The sequence below is a fragment of the Hippocampus guttulatus genome, chromosome 16 (assembly GCF_054856545.1).
Source record: "Hippocampus guttulatus isolate MCC_2025c chromosome 16, RoL_Hgut_1.0, whole genome shotgun sequence".
Lineage (NCBI taxonomy): Eukaryota > Metazoa > Chordata > Actinopteri > Syngnathiformes > Syngnathidae > Hippocampus > Hippocampus guttulatus.
In genome coordinates, this window is record NC_141276.1 from 277,957 (window position 1) to 299,652 (window position 21,696).

The 21,696-nt window shown below is 53.9% G+C and overlaps 1 protein-coding gene across 1 annotated transcript; it reads right to left on the reverse strand.

Annotated features, from left to right (window-relative positions):
- Positions 1-242: 242 nt before the first annotated feature.
- On the reverse strand, positions 243-13,602 carry pdgfab (platelet-derived growth factor alpha polypeptide b). Its single transcript, XM_086133662.1, has 6 exons — positions 13,066-13,602; positions 12,459-12,555; positions 11,058-11,219; positions 9,432-9,622; positions 2,015-2,141; positions 243-1,444 (listed from the first exon to the last, which is right to left on the reverse strand). Exons 1-6 carry the CDS (start codon positions 13,126-13,128, stop codon positions 1,431-1,433), a joined length of 654 nt encoding a protein of 217 aa, XP_085989788.1. The 5' UTR covers positions 13,129-13,602; the 3' UTR covers positions 243-1,430.
- Positions 13,603-21,696: the final 8,094 nt, after the last annotated feature.

The window sequence follows — 21,696 nt, forward strand, 5'->3', positions numbered from 1 at the left end:
TACGGAGAGTCGTTAAGAACAGTTCGGACTCCGTTGGGCTTTTTTTCTTTTTCTTTCACTCGTCTTATCTGTACTGCTGCTTGCGTGCGGGATGTGACGACTTTTTCCACCTCTACTTTTCTACAAAATAGCAGTTCACTATGTACTTTGAAAGTATCGCCACTTTCACTTGGACCATCGTCTTATCAGTACTTGTACTTTGGCCACCTCTCTTGATTGAATTGAGACCCGGGAAGGCATCATGAGCAGAAATACATTTATTGTTGAACATAAATAGATAAATTACAGTGACTGCCGTCTTTGTTTGGAAAAAAAAGGAAGGTTTGTCTCGTTTCCTCTTTGTTAAAAAAAGAAAACAATGACAAATTCATATTTTGTTGTTGTTGTTGTTGTGGGAATCCCCCCCCCCCCGCCCCTAAAAAAAACAAGACAAAACATAAACAGTGGCGAGACACGCGGCGGCATCGAAACGCAGCATCCTTGACGCTGGTTGCGCTTTTTGGACAGCGACCGCCGTTCACTCCCCCGTTCACTCGCTCCATTTGATGGCACTTGTAGCAAATAGCCGTGTCGCCGAGAAGACATTGTGATGTGACCTGCGACACCGGGCCCCCAAACAAGGAGCTCATTTATGCTCTGCTTGTTCATTCACTCCTTAAGGTGGACTTTGCTCCGTGTGTGTGTGTGTGTGTGTGTGTGTGTGGGTGTGCGTGTGGGTGTGTGTGTGTTCCAGCAGACTGGGTGGCCATCGTCCTTATCAGCATGACAGTGATACGGCTGAAAAACAACTCGTGTCTACGTATTTCGCACACATTAAGGACCACTTCCGACGTGCTGTTTTATGGGCTTTTTTTGTTGCTTTTTTTTCTTCTCCGCCCGCATGGATTAAATACAGACATTCAACGAGCAATGAAAACTAGGCTAATATGTCTCATCACGAAAATAAAAGCATCTTGCCGCCACTGGCTTTCCGGCGTCGCCATGCCGCCGTTCTCCAAAGCAATACACAAGACTCGATACACTGTCATGAAGAAGAAGAGGGTGACAATAGCGCAAATTGGACCCGTGCGTCCTCGAGCGTCAATCGTTCGGAAGGAGCGTCCGGGGTCGGAGACGTCGACGACCGCCTCGGCGACCTTTGGCCCGCGTGCCTTTAAATGGAGGGCGGGGCACTCCGGCGGCCACGCCGGAGGTCGAGCGCCACTTTCGCACGGCGCTCTCATGGTCCGGAAAGAGACAAGTCCCTTTCGTCGTCCTCCCTTCTTGTGTCCTTTTGAGCGGGCTCCTCGTCATCGCCGGCGAGTCTTTGATGGGATCGGTTTGGAAAAGGAACAAAAAAAAAAAAAGAAGCACCTTTGGCATCGTGGTTTCTTAGGTTCATCGAGGGGGAAAGTTCAGTGTGGAGCAACGATGAGCCCGCGCTGACGTCCTCACCTCACGTCCACTAGCGGGGGTGGGGGGAAGAAAAGAGCTCAAGGTTAGAACGCCCGCGCCCAAAATTCCAAAGGAAGGCACAACGACCGCTCTTGGGGCTGGGTCGCATGCGCATCGACCGACAGACACCCCCCCCCCCCCCACCCCAAAATATAGTGGACCGTTAGATCTGAAAGCGTTGAAAACATCGGGGTGGAAATTTGCTCGGCTCGGGGCTTTGGCTTTGACACGTTGCAATGCGGCAGTAGGTGTGTCAACCTGCTCGAGAAAAGGTCAACGGGTGGAAAGCAGGCGGAGGCGGGGTGGCAGAGGAAAGAAAAGGAAAGGAAGCAAACATTGAGCACACACCAAGAAGGCAGGAAAGGACGATTACAAAGTGTAGGGCGGGACTTTGTGTGTGCATGTGGAGGGGCGGGGGGGGGGTGTTCTCTACCCGGAAGGCAACGTGTCAGGATGCTTTCACACTGGGTATCCTCGGTTCATCGCGTTTTGTTCCATTTTATGGAGGCCACCTTGCCCAAAGCCGTCCAAAAAACCCGACAAAAAGAGAAAAGGCCGAGAAACGGGCGATAGGATTTACCTGTTTCTGCGTCGGAATGCTCCATGACGTGATGCTGCGACGTGCACACGCACTCCAGGTGGTCTTCTAATCGCACGAAGACCTCTTTGAGCTTGGGCCGCCTTTTGACGTACTCCACCTTGGCCACCTGTCGCGACCAGGAGAAGACAAAGCTTGGTCATCCAGGAACGCGGAGCCCGACACGGCGGCGTTCTTGCGCTTTGGCTCGGCCGCTCCCTCAACTGCGAACGGAGCAGGGGACCGTGTCCCGACGAGCCCCAACAAGTGGAGAATCGAAGGAACGGTGCGCTGCGCCCGAGCAGCAGACTTTGTTCCATCGGAGAAATGGCCCGTGACTCCCGCCGCCTCCACCACTGTAGACTTCGACTCGAGGCTCGGAGCAGACGCGCGGCCAAACTCACCTGCCGTGTCCCAACACGTCCACCGATATGAGAGCAGGCCATAAAGACTTTCTACGAGACCCCTCGCAGACGAGCCCCGCGGTCACTCACGTTGGCCCGTCGTCACCGTGAAAGGTGTTGACGGGGCGACGGTCTGGGACCGGGAGGGGCCGCCCCCGCGCGGTAAAAGGACAAGGAGAAGAGGAAGAAGCACTCGAAATGGAGCAAAGAGCAACGAGAAGTGCAGGAATTCCGAGCCTGCGGCCTGGAAGCGTTGCCATCGAAGCTGTACAGACAGGGCGGCTCCGTGCTTTTCGGGCTCTCTGATCCGAGCGCCGCGGGCAGGTAACTTCCACGTTCATCGGCGAGGGCCCGGCGGGCACGTGGAAACAATCTCCCAGCCCGACCCACAACCTCCTCCCACTTCACCTCATCTCAAGTTCAGCGCACGGGAGAGGATATGAACCGACAATCCCGCGGGCCGCCCCTCTCTGGCGATAACGTCGGCGGCAGACGGGAGAGGCTCTCTTCCTCCATCCCGCGCTGGCCCGCCGCCCGGCGGCGAATTAGTCACGCAGACCAGTCAACATACCGAGTCTGTCTGCTAAAACAAAAGCATGTTGACACTCACGCAACCCCGCGTCTCTCATGCCAATGCTCTGAAGTCAAAGCTCGCGGGGGCAGCCCCGGTCGGGCTAGACTTGAAGTCGGCGCTTTCGCCTTTGTCAAAGCGTCTCGCTACTTTGTATACGGGGAAAGCACCAAGAAGATGGGGGGGAGAACGGGAGGCACGCGCTCAACGAGCCGGAGGCCGACGGAGTTTGCCGTCATCGGGCCTTGACGCGGCGAGGGCGGCGCCAAGGCGCATCCCTCCGCCGTGCGCTTGCGGACACGACTGCGGGGTTATTTGAGGGAGAGGGCCAAGGGGGCCGACGGTGATCGGATGACGTCCGCGTCTTACCTATTAACGTCAAGATTCGAGTTGACCCGCGCAAGAAAGGCAAACGCCCGCCGAGAGAAGGCATTGGAGACTGCCTCCAGGGATTTTTCTTCCCAACCAAACATGAGGACAGTCTACCGGCTTGCCGTGAATTTGACCTCGAAACACATCGCTCGCGCTCAATCGGCCTCGGGCGGAGAGCGAGCCCGTGGGACGAGGGAGGACAACGAGTAGCACGTGAGCATCCGCTCTCCGTGTCGTTTCCTCCCTCTGCGTGGCGTTTTGGAGGCATGACGGCTTTTGGAGAGATGGGACACGGTCTCGGACGTTTTCATTTTCTTTCCCTTGAGCTTTGCGTGTTTGCACGAGCTCCGATTGTCCACCCGCCACCCCGATGGACTGCGTTTTGGGTGCGAGTGCTGGATCCGAGCCATCAACTTGCTGATTCATTGTCAGCTCGGCCGGCTAAAAGCTTGTTGGCCAACAAACAACTATTGGCGGTCTGCTCTCGCGCACGCATGAGAGGCAGCAAGGTGAAAAACACCGTGCAAGAGTCGCCATTCGTATTCGTCTGAGCGTGTGCACAACAACGCTTTGCTTAAACAACCTCCTGCACTGCCTACTTTGTCAACACTCTCTCCCATATCTCTCATCTCGCGCATGTGTGTGCGTGTGTGTGTAGGGGCGGGGGGGGGGCTGTGCGGGTGTGTGCACGCGCACTTTATGGAAAGGTGTTAACAGGGAAGTCCTTCCCGCCTACTTTGCTGGCAAGATTTATTTTGCGTACAAAGGCTTCTCATCCGGTGCAGAGTCAATGACTTCCCACATAAAACACACATCAGAAAAGAGACCCGAGTGCTACGACGAGGCCCCCCCCACACCGACACTCTTTGTATAAATCAAACTGCTCCAGAGAAAGCCGGGGCCCTGAGAAAGAGTCCCTTGAGTGGCTTGGGGGAATGATATCCGATCTGCGAGGTTGGGGTGAGGCAGGGGGCTCTGGGAAGTGCACCCCCTTTGCTTCGTCCCAGGCCCCCCCGCCCCTTCAGACAAGAGCCTCTGTGTGAAGCCGACCGTCTTGCTCGCTTTTAATTGGGAATTCCCTGAGCGCCGATGAGAGCATGACGGAGGGGAAAGTTTTACTCATGTCTTCCAAGGAAAACACAACGGGGATGTGGATGGACAGCGAGGGGCGGCGGGACAAAAATGGAGCAGAAATAAATGGGAATAATTTCTTGACAGAAGGCAGGGACCTTAAGTGAGCGAGCGAGGAGGAAACTGTCCGGCTTGCGCCCCGCAAAAAGAACGAACCCCGAGGAAGTCTACCGGCGAGAAAGAAGAGGTGATCTTCCCACGCAGGCGGAGGAAAAGCGCCAAGAGGCGAGACGACAACCTGCTCCTGCCGCCGCCCTCTCCTTCAACCCGTCAGAACGTGCTCTTGGGCCGGCGAGGCGGCGCGCGCCCGACAAGAAAGGGGAGCATTTATCACATTTATGCCCACAAAGACCCGGGCCGGCGTGGCTCAACTCCCCAAATCCGACGGACGGCCAGATGTGGATATCTGAGGGCGGCGGAAGGCGCCGGATCAAATATCAAAGAATCCCCCCGGATGGCGTCTTTATGATCCTGCGCAGAACAATGGAGGAGGTCACGGGGGTGAACCGACCAGACGGCTGGAAAGGGCGACGAAGAGCAAGCGAGGGAGTCCGCCGCGACTTGGCATGACACACCGTCAGACTCCAGCACTGGCCGAGGGAGTGCGGGATGGAAGCCACAGCGGAGAAAAGAAAAATCAAGCATATTCAAAGACTAAGTGACGCGATGCAGCCGGCGCGGCGCGAGTCCGGCGACTCCGTGCCCTGGACGGGATCCTCCCGTGACCCGCTGGGCTTTGCCAAAATGTCTTCAAATGCTTCTTCTTTATCGCAAAGGGGCTCCAAACGCTTTCTTTTTTGCTGTCCGGCTATCAGTGCACCGCCGGTTGTTACGAGTACGCATTTCATTCCAATCTGGCGTTCGACGCGCTGCCGTTTGTCGCCGCTGTTCACGTTCACATCGATGCGTACGCCGTACGGATGCTCTCGTCCGCCGTTGAGATGTCATTTCTGTCTGGCCTTTTTAGCGATGCGCGCATCCCTGTTTTTGCTTGAAGCGTGACTATTCCAACTCAAGGCCCGGGGGCCAGATCCGGCTCGCCGCGTCATTTTATGTGCGTCCACTTGTATGATTCCTGCTAAAATTGGTACCCAAGTGTCCCACGTTGAGATTTTGCCGTCATTGTGTTACCTTCTTTGCGCTCACTTGAACAATAATGGAACAAACCAATCGTTGACTCATTTGATTGCGTACGAGGAATCATGCGATGTGACGCCGAAACATTTACTCGGTTTCACTGTCGTCGCGGCCCTCGGAGGGAAGACGTCACTCCAAAGTGGATTTGGACACGCCTGCTCGACGCTTTGCCCTTCTCATGATGGTCTTTGTTCATGAGGGGCCACGTTCTGTCTCGCGCGCCGCAAACCTATTCTATTTGGTGCGACGACAGACAGAGTGAGAGTCCGCTATCTGACCTGCTGTCACCAAGGTAACGGTCAGAGGCTGGGAAGGGGGCGGGGGTCGGGTGGCCCGGACCCCCACCCTCAGCGGCGCGGCCGCATCCGCCCGGCCTCTGTCGGGCCTCCGCTTTGATCGGGCGGCCATCAACACTTCATTACTCTGCGGCCCCGTCTCTCTCCCTCGCACACAAACGGCCTTGTCGCCACGCTGCGGTGGGGGAGTTTATGGAGCATAACATTGAGCGCACTCCGTCTCCTCCCCCCATCCCCAACGCACACGCACACACAGACGAAAACAATCTCCCTCTTCGGTTTACACAGATGTGAGCCGATGACCCCGGAGGACCTCTGCCAAATACTTGTACGCGGGGCCATCAAAAGTGACTTGTTGCCAAAATACGGCAGCATGATGAGAGGAAGCTACCTTATACGCTGTCGGGTTGAAACCAGTTGACATAAGTCGGCGTGCTCCCGTCGCTCATTTGGAGGAAACCGCATGGAAAGTTCTCGCGAGGGAATTGAGATACTTTTCACATCAAAACATGCAAAGAAAAAAAATGGACTGCCGGCCGCCAGAATCGCATGACTGCTTGAGGTTTACGACGTCGATCATTTCTGCACAAAATTCAACCACGTTTGGGTGCGAGCGGGCTCCGTCACAATTTGAGGGCCGTTTTAAGGTCTCGGCATTTATTTTCTTCAAATGATTGCTCTCGTGGAGATAGGTCAGCAAAATTCAACGCTAAGTGCAGAGCGATGAACCAAATCTCGCTACGGTGTGAATGGAGCCCGCTAGCTAGCAAAATGGCAAACGCATTCACCGAATGGTTTGACCTTGGTGCGGAGCTCTGCCGGACCTCTGACCCGCCTTCCAAATAAGGACGCCTCATGAACGAGCGAGACCAAAGGCGAATGAGTTGGAGCCGCCTCGTGGCCTGTTTACTGGCGCGAGAACAAACGGAGAGAGGCAGCGCTATTCATACGTGCGAACACAAGTACACAATGTGGGCAAGAATGCGAGAGCGCACTCACGCCTGTCCGAACGGTATTAGCAATACTGGACACGGAGGGAGAAGAGAAGGTTGGGGGCATTGATAGCATTTGAATAAAAAGGATCAATCACACCGGCATTTTGTTCCCGACAAAAATGTTGGCGAGCTCGCTAGGAAGTCCGTCAGTCCCAAACATAGCGAGCTAGCGTCTCGCCCAAAGGTCAGCTGGGATAGGCTCCGGCTCACTCAGGGGATGGCTTGTGTCGGTTTGAAAACGTTTGCTTCTTCAAGGTCCAAAACAATGAAATATTTGGCCCCCGCTCCGGCAGCCGAGCTGCAACCGTGTCAGACGGGGGCAAAATGGCACGGATCGCGACATTCCACGCGGACGGAGGCTCGCTCACCAGCGTCTCTCTCCAAGCAGTCGGCGTCTCGTTTGAGGCCAGACAGAGCTCCGATTGACGCTGCGGACTGGCTCGCATGAGAAATAAGGCGTGTCTGTGTGCAGAATGGCTCTCTCGCTTCCACATGAGTCAGCATTTCTAAACGTTTCAAGACCAGCGCGTCTGACCGGATCCCAGTTGAATCCGGTGGCGGGACGGGAGGCGGGGCTCGACGTTTACAGCTTTGAATTTGAAATTGTCACCGTTGCTCAGTGAAATGTTATCAACGTATTCCAACGGACGTCATCGGCAAGCGTTTCTCTTGCTTGCGCTGCTTCCACTCGGTGGATGTGCACGCTCGTGGATATGCCCAATCAGATTTCATTCTCTCGGCGTTGCCAGGTCAATCTCGTGTGCTCAGGGGCTTTGGAATCAGGGCCGCCGGCGATTGTAACTCAACATCTGAGCAATGGAAGTAGAATTCCAAAGCGACCAAATTCATTTTACAGGTTCAACCTGTCCAAGAAACGTGCGGCGTGACACCCAACACGGAGAGCTGACAGGTCGCCAGACGCCGCCCCTATTTCTTTTGAGAAGAAACGCACTGCAAAAAAATGACAAACTCTAATTGAGTCGATTCAATGCACCATTGTTTCTTGGTGTGGAAAACAACCCCCACGAGATAAGACATGGGAAGAAATAAAGAGCAACTCCCAAAGTATGCTCTCATGGCAGGGGTACAGCGTGGGATCTGGCAACCCAAAAAATCCACCTCGGCACGTCGTCTCATAAGACAAACAAACAAACAAGAGAGATTTTTGGAGACGTGGTAGGGATGCGCAAGGTCGGGGAAAAGGTGTGACGAGATGCCGCAAGAGGAAAACTCAGTCGGGTGAGGCCCGGTTACCAAATGGACCGCCGGCCACTGTCCAAATCCAAAGGCGGACTCTGGCGAGCAAACGGCCATAAATTCACACAGACAAGCGTGGACGGAGCGTCGTCCCGATGATTAAAGAGCAGAGACAATAGAGTCCAGACTCAAACACACAAGACAAAGAAGCGCTCCAAGTCCGCGCCGGGCTCATAGCTGCCGTGCCTTTCAGCAGAGCGACGTCTAAATACAGCAGACGTTTGACTCATCTCAAGCCACCACGTCCACGCTCCTGACGCTGAACAGAAAAGGGAGACGTGTTTGGAGCGAGCACAGAGGCTTCTGGGAACCGCACGCCCCCACCCTCACCCCCCCACAAAAAACAACAAAAAGTCCTTTCAGTCCCTCGCTCTTTGTCACGGGGCATCCTCCGGGCTTCCGGACAAGACAAAGAGACAAACGGACAGACCGGCCGGACTGCAGACAGCCATGAGAAATTCATTTAGGGATATTTTGATTGTCAACAAGATCCGATGCGCATATGAGCACGGTCGGGTTGGGTTGCCTTGAAGCTCAAAGGGCCTGCCGGGGTCACAGAGTTCATTCAAAGCAGCGGAAGGAACAATGAACGCAAGCTTGCTGCCAAGATGGATTCACCCTCAAAATCAGAAATCCAAAAAGCAAGAGCGCATGTTTTTGGCCTCCAGGGAGGCGTCCCGAGGGGATGCCCGAGCCACCTCATCTGGCTTCCCTTGAACTTTGAGGACAGGCGCCTCGACTCCGAGCTTCTCATCTTCTCTCGAAGGGAGAGCCCGGCCACCCGGCGGAGGAAACTCATTTCGGTCGCCTATATCCGGGTTCGCCCGGCTGGCAAAGTCAGCCTCGTGCCCGCGCTCGTGCGTATCGATGCGTGTTTCAGTGTTCCGAGATTGCGAGGTTTAGCTTGGAGCCTCGGTTTCCACAACTCGTGGTTCAGTCTCGAAACGTCACGAAAGACTTCCGTCGAAGCGACGGCAGAACGTCACGTGGCATTTTCTAATGCCGCTACCAGAAAAGGCAATAGCAGAACATCCAGAAGAGGCGCGCCAGGGTTGCAGGAAATTCAGCAACAACAACAACAAAAGTGGAACAAATTGTTTCTTGGGGTTTTCTTTCAAAGAACAGTCAAACCCCTTTTCAACTGCCCCCGTCCCGTTTCCAACGTTTCCACCCCACCAGCGTCGAGTTGCCTGCTCTCTTGACTTTGCAACAATTGCTCGGAGGAAGTTTTCGCCCGGTTTGTCACGTGTGGCCTACCTTGACGGTGCGGTGGTGCTTGCGCGAGGGCTGGCAGCGCATGTTGCTGGTGTTGCAGCAGCCCGTGCAGCGCTTCACCTCCACGCAGGGCGGCCATATCAAGAAGTTGGCCGACGTGGGGTCCACCTGGCTCCTGGGGATCTCGTAGATCACCGTACGCGTCTTGCACGCCGCCGGGACCGCCTCCTCCACTGCGGGGGGAGAAGGCACGGAGGGAGGAGGGCAATGAATGGCCAATTTCCGAGCAGGCCGCCGTCGTGTGCCCTTTGGGCTCATTCGACGACCCGACGACTCGGTTTGCGCCCCATTCAAATGTACGGGTTCAACGGCGGGCTGCCGCAGAGCTTGCCGATGAGCTGATCATTTGAATCGGCTGTGTTGCAACACGGAGACCGGGACCGGAGTTGGACACCTACAATCTAAATGAACCACCGTGTCTCAAAAACAAATCAAATGTTGTCGAATTCAATGAGAACATTTGAAAATGTCAAAAAAGATGACATTGAATCGAGTTGCGTGACAATATTGCAAGCAATTTGAGCAGCGATAGTTTAAAATCAAATATTTAATCAATGAAATAAAACCAAATGTGCTGTCAAACCACTGGAAAATAGCACCAAATAAAAGGCCATGTATTGAAAGTGGAGAGAGCAAAATCAAAGACCGCATCGAATGAGTTTTCAGTGATGTTTAGGCCCTCAAATGACGAATCGATACGGAGAAGAATCATGACGAGAAGAGGAAGAAGAATTTCTGCCGAAACGCAATGGGGACCTCACAGCGGACATTCATTTCATTTGGAGCATCTGGGAAAGGGACTGACCTCTGACCCCGCCAACAGACGCTAGCAAACGGATTCCGTAAAGGAAGCTCGTGCTTCCAGCATACTCGGCGCACCCCATCGGGCACTTGACATGAAATCGGAGCAAAGGCAAAGCGCGCCGCGGACGGCACTCTCGCGCTCTCGCTCTCCCTCCGCGCCTCCGTGAGATGCGGCAGCGAGCGCTCGGCGTTTGATGAAGAAATGCGACGGAAGGTTTCGGCGAGCTGCGACTTGACGCCTTGAATGTCTGGAATTTCCACGCTGCGGGATATGTTCCTCTCCTGACGCGCGTCTCGCCTCTCTCATTAAGACGAGCCGCGCCGCCATCGCAAAATGAGCCGATCAGAGTTAAGAGGAGCCCGAGTACAATAAGACGCTTACGAGACATCATTCCATTAAGTATTCGGTGGGATGCTTGAATATGAAAGCGTTTCTTGGCCGCGATCTTCCATTCACCTCTCCTCTTTTATTGCCCCTTTTTTGGTGCCGCGCAAAATGAAAACGCTGCTGCTCAAAAAGTTCAGGACTGCAGAAAAAAGGAGAAAATTATTCGATCCGTTTCTAAAAAAACAATAGAAATCATCATAAGAAATGACCTTCACATTGTTTTTCGATCATAAATATTGAATCCAATCGCAAATGAATCCTCATCATAAAATGATGAAAGGACAGGAATGCAATTGAATTCATGGAGCTCATTCCAAGTAAAAAGGAGATTGCCAATGGACTTTTTTGGGTACCGTCGCCGATCGCGAATCACAAGCCGAGCGCACGTTGGAATCGCGACGTGGGGTCGGTCTCACCGAGGCTCCTCTTGCGGCGGCTGTGGAGCTGCGAGCTCTTCAGGTCGCTGTAGAAAGCCGGATGGCGGGAGGAATTCTCGTGCGGGTGCTGCTGGTGCGGCCGCTGCTGGTGGCGCGGGCGCTTGTGATGCTTGGGCCCCTCCAAGACATCGTTTCCCGTACCTCGTCAAAAGAGAAAGCGGCCGCGTTAATGCCGCCGCCCCGTCCGGCAGGCGGGTCAGCGCGTCGACACAAAGCGCCCGTTGTCCCGGCTCTCGTTTGGCCGATCGACAAGCGCGCCTTGTTCACCTCATCCGATCGAGCTTGTTTTGGTCCCCGCCCGAGATATTTCGGAGCTCGGCGCAATCAAATGAGAAAGCCCGCTCACAGAGAGCGGCGCGCGGATGTTTGCGGAGCGGGCGGGGGTCCACCTGCCTGCGCGCGGACACCTGCGCCCTCCGCGTAAACACGCGTCATCCCGCGCGTCGCTCGTTCGAAGCCCGCCGCGCGGGCCAAGCGTGACGCACGACGGGGTGTTGGTGTTCTTCTCCCGGCGCTCGCGCGAGCACCGCTTTGGAAACGCAAAAGAGACATCGTGCGGCGGCGGCGGCTCGTTTCTCCGACGCTTTGGCCGGGCAAAAATTGTGCTCGCAGCGTTCGCGCAATGGAGAAAAGCTGAGTGCTCATCCTTCAGCATCCATCCATCCATTTTCCCATCCGCTTGATCCTCACGAGGGTCGCGCGGGGGTGCCGGAGCCCATCCCAGCCGTCTTCGGGCAGTAGGAGTAGGCGGGGGGCGCCCCTAACCGGTCGCCAGCCGGTCGCAGGGCGCACACGTCGTCGAAGAGCCATTTGCGCTCGCAATCACAATCGGGGACAATTTCATGTTTATTTCAAGTGTTCAATCAGCCTGCCGTGCATGTTTTTGGAAATGTGGGAGGAAAGCGGAGTACCCGGAGAAAAGCCACGCGGGCCCAGGGAGAACACGCAAACGCCACACGGGAAGGCCGGAGCCGGGATCGAACCGCCATCCTTGTTTGTTGAGCATTCGCTCAACAAACAGCTGCAAAGCATGAAAAGATGAATGGTCATCTCGCAGCGTTCGCTCCATCGGCAAAAAAGTGTTCTGAATGCTCGTCCTTCGGCATTCGCTCAATAAAGAGATGGAAGGCACAAAAAGTGCGTTGGCAGAAACCATCATCTCTCGGCATTTCACTCAAGAAATACTTTGGACGTGCGGCAAAAGTGTGAGTAAGGATGCTCTTTGACCCCCGCCGATAGTTGCGGACGACAGCGCGCGCCGAGGTGCTCCAACCTCGACCCGTCAAGCCCGTGACATCACGTGACCTCGACCCGTCGAGCCCGTCTCGCAAGCGCTCGCTGGCTTGAAATGAAATCAAAGGATCAAGAGGCAGAATTTACCTACGGAGTCAATTTCTAGGAGCCGCTGGAGGTCGCTGATGCTGCGGATTTCACTGTGCGACAGTCTGTCGATCAGCTCCTGGGGAAAGTGCACTTCCTTCGGCGCCGAACGGGGGGGCCGGAGAAATTCAACAAGGGGACAGTGAGTTAGAGATGCGCGGGGGGAAGGGCTGCAATTAAAAATCACTGCTGATCCGTTCGGGAAGAATTCTGACATGCTCGAGCTTTTCTTTCTTTTTTCAATTTGTGCAATAATGCATCACAAAATTGCGTGGTGGTACGGTAAAGTGCAAAGTGCGCAATTTTCTTTTGGGGGGGGGGGGGTGCACTTGTCGCGCAGGCGAGGGCTGCTGCTCTGCTGCTCGTTGTGGTGGTCTGACCCTCACTATTTATATCAGCAAGAGCAGTTCTCATGAAGTTTGCCCACTTGGCTCAGGCTACAAACAAATTCGGCGACAAAAGCCCAAAATAACCAGAGCGGCTTGGACAACTCTGCTTTCTTTCCAGGTGGGCGGGGGGAAGGGGGCTCCAATCGAATCGACAATCAAGCGCGCATTTACTGTTTTTTAATTTTTAAAATTTTTTTGGTTGTTGTTTTTTTCCTTACCTGAGCGGTGGCCAACATCAGGTACGTCGTCCACAGCAGGAAGTAGAAAATTGCGGCTCTCATCTCCCTTTTGAATCGGACTGAACCCCAAACGAGACGAAGCGGTGGTGGAGGAGCCGCGCAGTCGCTCCTGGCCCCCGAGGACCCTCGACCATCCCCTCAGGGCGGGGGAGAGAAAGCGAGAGCTTTTGCTTTTGCTCCAGTCGAGATTTGCGCGGAAGAAAGTGTTAAGCGTGCGCGAGCGCGCGCGCGTCGCAGCTCTTTTCACTCCTGCGCAACAAACTGTGCGGCGCGGCAGCTCGGCATAGCTCCTCAAAAAGTGGGACAATCCCAAGTCAAGCCGGACGCGCGGCGCACTTGTCCTTCGCAGCCCCGCGCGCAGCCGCCCGCCCCAAGAATCCGTCCTCAAAGTTCTCTCCAAGCAAAAGCCAAAGTAATCCAGTGGAGAAATCCAAACGTAAGCCAGAAGAAGTGCGGCGGCGCGGGGGCCAAGTTGCGCTCCGTTGGCGTCGAGGCATCCGCGGCGCGCGCGCACACTGGAGTGCAACCCGAGTGAGAGCGAGCGTGCGAGCGGCCGCTTATTATAGCGAGAGGCGGCGGCCGGCACTTGCGCCTCCCCTCGCGTCTCTCCCGATGCTGCGTCGCCCTCCGCAGGGGGAGCTGCTTGCTGACTCAAAGAGCGTGCCGCCGCCAATGCGCGAACGCCCTCCTCAAACTTTTGACAAAAACAAAACAAAAACTAATGCTCTCCAAGCTCCTGCCATCAGGATCGACGTGAAGCATCGGATGCTCCTGCGTGCGTCGAAAAGGAGACTGACATGTAGTGTCTCTTGAAATCAAAGATGGGCAAGATGCTACCGGGGGGGGGGCACATAGCTACTCACCAAGTGGATGACAAAAATACTGTACGTGCTCTGTTGTGTTCTTTTCTTTTTTTTTTTTAATCCTGCATTTTCTTTACACGGTGTAAAAGATCCAATATCCTCACCCAACAACAAAGAGTTTGACGCAAACATGTCGCCGCCGACCGAGACATCCGCTGCCTTCCGCCAATGTCGTCATGGTGATGTCGCAGCCCGTACGCGGTGAGTCACCTTGCTCGGAGGCCAACCCTTCACATTCTGGTGGGAAATGGAAAGGGGTGGGGGGGGGGGCGATAAGCGGCAGGATGCGATGCCTGGCGAGGATTCCCTCTTCGGGAAACGTGACGCCCACGGCAAAGGGAAATCGTCGCGTGGTAAGAATAACGTGCCGCTTATCTGGGACGGGTCGATTCGAACATATCACTGCAAATGCTTGCCATGACCGAAATAGTGGATTTAAAGGCCGGTCCGGATGTCTGCGGGTCCGATCGGATTTTGTTCGGAACGCACGACTTTTTAGGATCGTTTGGACGTCCGGAACAATTGCATTGAGCCCGCGCATCGGGTCGGAACCGCTGACTTCCGGGTACGCCCACGAGAAGCAAAGAAAATGAAGTTCCCCATCAAAACCCAGCCGGTGATTTGTCCCTTCAGGACACGCGTTCACTCTGCGTGACATCATTTCTCGGACATTTGCGCTCGTTTTCCACTCCATGCGCAAGGCAAAGTTTTGCGACCCAAAAGCAGACTCCGCTTCCATCGTCGCCTGTTTGACTTCTTCACAAGCTCGCAGGCAACACGTTTACTGGCAACCGTGTGCCCAGCAAACATGTTTAACCCTATAAAAGGACTTTTATAGTCGGCGGCGCACAGTAAACCGAGCCGTAAAGAGCCGGCGGAGAGCACGAGTGAAGTGGCGATGACTCCCGTTTCCCTCCAGGCCACACATTGAGTTCCCCGCAGGGGCCAAGGGGGGCCTATGGTAGCGTGGGGGGCGGGAACTATGATTTCGCAGTCCCTTGACATTAAGTGAGGATAAGATGCGTTTGTTTGTTTTTATGGGGGGGGGGGGGGGGGCTTTTTGTCTGTCAACAATCACTATTACCGTTGGTCCGAAACCAAAACGTTCCTCAAATAGAATACAACCGCTCTGTTCTTCAAGCAGTACAAACAGGGACAAAAGCAGTGGTCTATCGCAGAGGTCCAAATTGGAGCCAGATGCCCAAAGAGAGGAGCATTGTCGAAACTCCATCAAATGGACTGAAAAAGTGAGACCCAAAGACCCAAATTTCAGTAACACAACCAAACGGAGTGATAATGTTACATTTTTTTCGCAAGATTTCCTGATAGCCAACAATGCGAAAATCAGATGCAAATAAGACCGGGCCCAAATTGAAGCCGACTGTCCGAGTGAAGGGACGATGTTCCGCTTGGATCCAAGTCCTGTACTCAAGTGAAGGGATGATGTCTGGCAAAATGCCAATCAAAGGACAAAGTGCAAGTGTGCCCCAGTTGTGGCGGCCGTGTCGTTTCCGCCTTTCAGTTAAATTTCCCGAGAACGGGACAATGTGGAAATGTTTTCCCAACATTGTCACTGAAGGGACAATGTCAATGTTGGCAAAAATTTGGTATAACAAACGGCCAGAGTCTGTCTTTGAGCCAACGAAGGCACCGTGTCAAGATGTGAGCAGACTGTCCCCATATCCGGCTCATGTCCAAATTCAAGTTCATCTCTCCGTCGGAGTCGCGGTGGCCTCCGTGTGACCCGGTCAAGGGGCAAATGTCCACATTCGAGCCAGTGAGGGAACCAGATCAGAATTTGAGCCAAATATCCCAGTGAATGTCCAAATAAGGGTCCGAACATCAGTACGTGGCAATGGCCGCGATGCTAACAAGTGCGTGTGCTCAAAGCTCACAAGACTCATTGTTGACGCAAACTTTATCAACATCATCTGAGCTCTGATCCCGAGACGGTTATGCCTTGACGTGGCCATAAAACCAGATAACAGAAAAGGGGCGGCGAATTCCACAACACATGTTTGACATTGGCGAATCCTCCTTCGATCGCGCCTGGTGCTGGATTGCCTTGCGACGGACAAACAAACAAACACGCGCGCGCGGACGCTACGTCCCGAGCGGAAGGCGCAGGTCACCGCCACTCTGACGGAGCCGCCTCTTCCTTAGGCTCGTTCGACTCAAACCTCAACTCGCTGGTCGACGCCCATGATGACAAAGTCGGCTCCATTAGCAGCTTTTTGCCTCGGGGCCTTTTAATGTGTGCTATTAAACAGCAGCCCACGTCTCGTGATGGGGCCTTTTAGAAGACGTGCTTACCTTTATGGTTGGCTTACCCACACGCTTGCACATGCACGCGCACACACACATGATTCAGGTGAGATTTTCCAGGAGCAAAGGTGGATTCCAGTGGCTGCTTTGCGATCCAGTCCCAGATCTGGAATCTATCCAGAGCAGAGTGCATATCCCGGGCAACCTCTTTTACGCACACAAACAAGCATCGCATATACACGACGGGAGTCACAGCGACTCTCACCTGAATGTGAGAGAGTCAGGGGAAGCCAAACACAGCAGCCGCCCTGCCAACTGGTCAACTGGTACAACGCTCGCGCCACCACCCCCCAAACCCCCCGCCCCCCCCCCCCCCCATTTTTATCCTACCGGGGTAAAAAAAAGCCACGCATGAGGACAGATTCAACCAGGTTGAAAGGTTAGAGGACAGGGACCGGCCAACATTTGCGCGCAAGGGCCAGGTCACTTGTAGATAAGATAACAAAAGCAACACGAAGAATTGTGAGTCGCCCGTTGTGGTTTCAAGCATCGAGGCCTCCTATTCCCGCAGCGTGTCCAAATTCTTCCTGCGCAAGAATTTCGGTGGCCCGTAGAGTGCGAACAGCTCAATATTGTACAGGTGAAGGACACCCGGGGAGGGCGACGGGTCGGGCCATTTGGGCGTGCAAATACGACGCCACCGGTGGACCCTTCTTTCCGATCGATGCCCGGGTGCGTCAATCTTAAGAGCGCCGCTCCGTCTGTCGAGGCGATATCCCCATTTAATCTGTCCAAATTCTGGACAGTGGTCAAATTTGAGTCGAAATGTGTCAAAACAAATTTCTGTTGAGCGTGATATCCACATTCTGGAGAGAGGTCAGCTGTTTCCATGAGTCTTTGAGTAAGACGTATGGTAGGCCTCAAGTGTCAGTCAGGTGAGGGAGCACATATACTTGACTCTTCCCAAGTCCCTTCTATGAAAAGGCACCAATGAATCCCCGCTGGCAAAGGTGTGATTTCGACTTTGGGTCTCCAGATTGTGGCCAGTGGTCAAATGACTCTTCTTGGGCGAGCTCGAAGTATATGAGCCCTCGAGGGTCGGATGGAAGAGACCCAAGCAGCAACGCAAGCGTGTGGCTTTGCGGGCGCACGTGCTCGGCTCGCCCCGGGTGGATGTCATCAACTCTATTTCAAGCCCACGTATGGAATCCAAAAGTATCCCCGTTGATCAAGCCGCTATCCAGATTTGAAGTCTCAAACATCGATCCAATTTCTCCAGTTGCTCCATCTTCCAGGACCGTTTGATCCGGAAGTACGGTGGCTCCAAAGGGTCAGATGGAAGCCGCCGTGGGTCAGGGCACGCAAGTGCTTCCCTTTCCCCAGGCGACAGGCCTCTATTTGATGTCCGGATGCGTCAAACTGTGCCGCGCTCTTGTCGCAACATCATCGCCGAGGCTTCCAGCCCCGGTGTGAGAAAGGTCATCGTCGGGGGAACTGGAAATAGCCCTGCGGTGTGAACCAGGAATGGCACCGAGGAGAGAAATGACCGGGAAGTTGTTCCAGCCAGCCAGAGCGTGGGCAATGTTTGCTCTACGCTGGCAGCTTTTCACGGGACCCGGGTTGGGCGGGTTCAAGGAGATGAACCGAGCACTGGGTCAGGGACGTGTCCTTTCCTGGTTGATGTGACAAAAAGGAGCGCGGGCAACTCCCAAGAAAACCAAATGGGGGTTGATCGCTAGAGCTGATTCTCACTAGCCTGGAAATCCAGACTCAATGGCGGAGTCCGGTCAGAGTCTCATCCGGCGCCTTTCTTGAGCCAAGAGACAGCAAAATGAACCCGTCGGCGAGGAGGGCGCGTGATGGCTCAAACAAGAAACAAAACAACTCTTTGGAAATCGATGCTTGCGTTCGAGGTGGGGGGGTTACGACTCCACATGTTTCTGGTCATTGCAAACCGATTGAATGCCGAATCATGTGAACAAACTCTCTCCCTTGGATGGATGGACTTCCTGCGCCGCAGAGCGACGCTGCTCAGGAAGACTACGTTTGCTTGCACGCTTCACTTTGAAGCGGGGCCTGGCGGCGGCGGAGGGCAGGCTTTCCAGACCGACTATCTTTGGAAAGAAAGCGGGTGGTTGGCTGGATTCTCACACAGCAAAACGCCCCCTTTCTAATATGTCGCGACAGAAACTGCTTTGCTACACGCAGACCGGGCACCTGGCCTTCAAAGACACAGCCGGATTCAAATCGAGCCACGAGAACCCGGCAACAAGCGCGGATCTCCTTGCTTTCAATTCTGACGTTCTCAAAAGGTTGCGGGCTGCTGTCTTGACGGTCAAAGTTCATTTCGCAAGGAAGGAGAAGCGACAGCTGGTGCAAAACCAGACTTGTTGCTCAGCTATGAAGAGACGCACTCGCGCGTGGTCCAATACGCTCACACATAGACTGTACATAACGTGTCAGGTCGACACACACACTCGCACGCCTGCACTCTCTCATGCGTGAGCGCCGATTTCCACAATTGGACGGACAGACGGAAAGCTACAATCCCTGCTCAAGTCTTTACATGCTGCCCCCCCTCCCACCCCTCACATCTCACCTTTTCCCCCACTTGAACACTGCCTCTATTCTTTATGAATGAAAAAAAAAAACATTGGACACACACACACGCTGTCAGAAAACAGGGGGACTTCCAGTGACTGAAAGAAATAGCAGACTAATTGCCGCTGCTCTGTTGTCCATCAAGACGTGACCTTTTCGACATGCGTGCGCCACGTTGGAAGCGCTGAGAACGGGACAGAAAGAGGGGGAGGAGGAGGAAGACTTTTGCGGGTCTCCCCGGCTCTGCGGTGGTCTGACCCGGCTCGGGACAGCCCCCGGCATGTCCTTGTGAGGATACGCGCATTGGAAAATGGATGCTCGGAAAAGGTTCAGGGCCCCCGGCCTTTAACAAGTTATGCCGTGGCATAGAGAGGGGGGGGGGGGGGGGTTGAGATTTTGCTCAACGCGGCCACATCGCCGCGGCAACCACACCTCAGCCAGTTCAGAGACGAGGCGGTTGTGCAGCGGCGGCGCTAATGCTTAGCGGTGGTTAACAACAGCCCGCGGTAGGCGACCACGTCCAATGCGGATCGCCTCGACACACACGCCACAGATGGAAAAAGCAGTTCAAATTGAGCCCACAAGAGAGAAAGGGCTCTGCCTTTTCGTCTATCTATCCAGCCGTCTATCTTTGGCTCACATCAAAGTCATACTGTACTTCAAGATCAGAATCAGGCACGAGGTCTATTTTCTTCTCCTTCTTCTCCTCTTCTCTCGCCATCATGCCCAAGAGAAGAGTGTGTGGAGCAAGACGCGACTTCAATGCCATTTGAATTCTGTCATGACGGTGCGCTGCCCAGACCAGAAAGAGGGTGAAAATCTCCTCCTCTACTTCAAAGCGCGTTTGCCAATCCTAAGGCAGAAGGCAGATGACGAGATGCTGATTAGCGACAGGAAGGGACTCCATTATGGGCTTAGAGAGAGGAGAGAGGGCTCTCTGGTTACACACCTCCGTCAAATGTGCACATTCCAGCCGGGTTTAGAGAGAGCGTCGGCCCGGCCGTACGTCGGCGCTCTCCCGGGAGGGGGGCTGCGGGCTTTTGTTGCGGAAAGCCCAGCGGCCGGAAGCGCTTGACGGCCGTCGACTCGTGGCTTTGCGCACCTGTGCTGAGTGAACGCTCTCTGCGCTTCGCCTTGTCAAAATGTGATCACATCAAATACCGGGCGGAGAACAGCTGAACTTGATTCACACAAAATCGTGGGCGGCGTGGGCCGTCTTCCATTGAATACGGTTGAATGCTTTCTGAATTCAGAGTCCAACCCATAGGATGCGGTGGCGCGGAGAGGCGGCCGCCGGCCGCCGGCCGGCGGGAGCCGCCCGGTCGACAGGCGCGCCGGCCGGCGAGCTCGCAAAAAAGGCAGCCGACTCCTTCCGCCTGGCCCGAGGGGGAGCTTCAGGCTTCTGCTTGTTTTTCCTGCGCGTCTTTTCAGGGGCCAGCTCTGCAGGTCTCGGTTTACATGCGCACGTAGGATCTGTTGAGCAGGAAATGAGGAGGAATAACGAAGCTTGGGAAAAGAAAAGCTGAATAACAAACACGCGCTATCTCAGCCCAGCTCAGATTTCCACAAAACAAATGGATTCTCATGTGTGGACCTTAAAAAAAAAAAAATGCTGACGATTTTTTTTCCTTCCGTGTCTCACGACTCTTTCCTTGCAATCTTCCAACTTTCTTTTGTAAAGACCCCACGTAGGCTGTAAGTCCGCTGATCCGCACCTTGTGATGATCTCCTGACCCATTTTGGAGCGAGCCCGTCCCGAATCTTTCAATCCCATCAGCTTCACTGTTGCTCCATCACCTGTGAGCGGGCCGGGCGGTCACCTCTGACCCCGGCGGGTCAACGGTCGGCCTGAGAAGCTTAGAAAGCGGCCCGAAACATGAAACTTTTCACAATATGACATTGTAAGATTAGTTGTTGCTTTCTTTCTTTATTTGGTCACCTAAAAATATTCTGACCATTCTTGTTGTATTATTTTATTTTTTCCGAGCTTCCTGTCACAACTTTTTTTTGGGGGGGGGGCGGCTGGTTTGGATTAGTTTTCCCTTTCCCTTCTTGTTGGATTCACCTGGCGCTTTAAGAGGGGCGGGGCTGCCACTGACAGGTGACCGTTCGCTACTGTATGTATAAAAAGCGGCATTGCATTTTGTTTTGTTCGTGAATGCACTCGCTTCGCCGTCGGCATGGTCTCATGGTAAGCTACGCGCATGCTTTTCTTTCCCAGATATGTAAAGTTAGCTTTTAGATTGCTTTGTTTGTCTGCTTTGCATTGTGTCCGTTGTGCTTTATGTTTGCCGCATCGCTATGCACTCGCAGTCGGTTAGCGTTCGCGATCGGCAATTTAAACAGCGTGGGCTCAAGTGTTGCTAGAACAGCGGTGTCTTTATTTAGCTCATTTTTGCATGGCTCTCATGTTTGTCCGGCTGCAATTTGATGTTTAAACGAAGTCAATTGCGTTGCGGCTGGGCTTCATCATGCCGGCGCTCCACTTCCGGGTTGGACCTTTGGGACTTGTAGTTCTTTTGGTCGAGTCGACTTGATATGTTTGTGTTGTATGGTTTCTTACGTTTAAAAGAATGAATAATGATGACGGTAATAATACTTAGTAAAATCATAGTTGATTAAAGTATTTATCAAACGTATTGTTAAAATAAAAGTATGAATTAATGTCAGATACATATTTACATCGTGATGCAGAAAGGTATTTCATTTTATTTTTTTTACTGCATTTGTGTGTGCTTGAGGTTATTACCTGCTTCTGATACTACTTCTGTTACAGCTACTACTACTTGCGCTCCAATAAATGATCCAAAAAGTACAGAACGAGTGATCCTTCCATGCTGACCGACGATCCCTATTCAGAGGGCCGCGAAAAACGGAATTA

Excerpts from the sequence above, each read along its gene's own strand:
- pdgfab (XM_086133662.1), bottom strand. The coding sequence starts at position 13,128 with ATGAGAGCCGCAATTTTCTACTTCCTGCTGTGGACGACGTACCTGATG. Across the intron at positions 12,556-13,065 it reads TGATGTTGGCCACCGCTCAG|GAAGTGCACTTTCCCCAGGA; the intron begins GTAAGGAAAAAA and ends TCGGCGCCGAAG. Across the intron at positions 2,142-9,431 it reads AGCACCACCGCACCGTCAAG|GTGGCCAAGGTGGAGTACGT; the intron begins GTAGGCCACACG and ends TGGTCGCGACAG.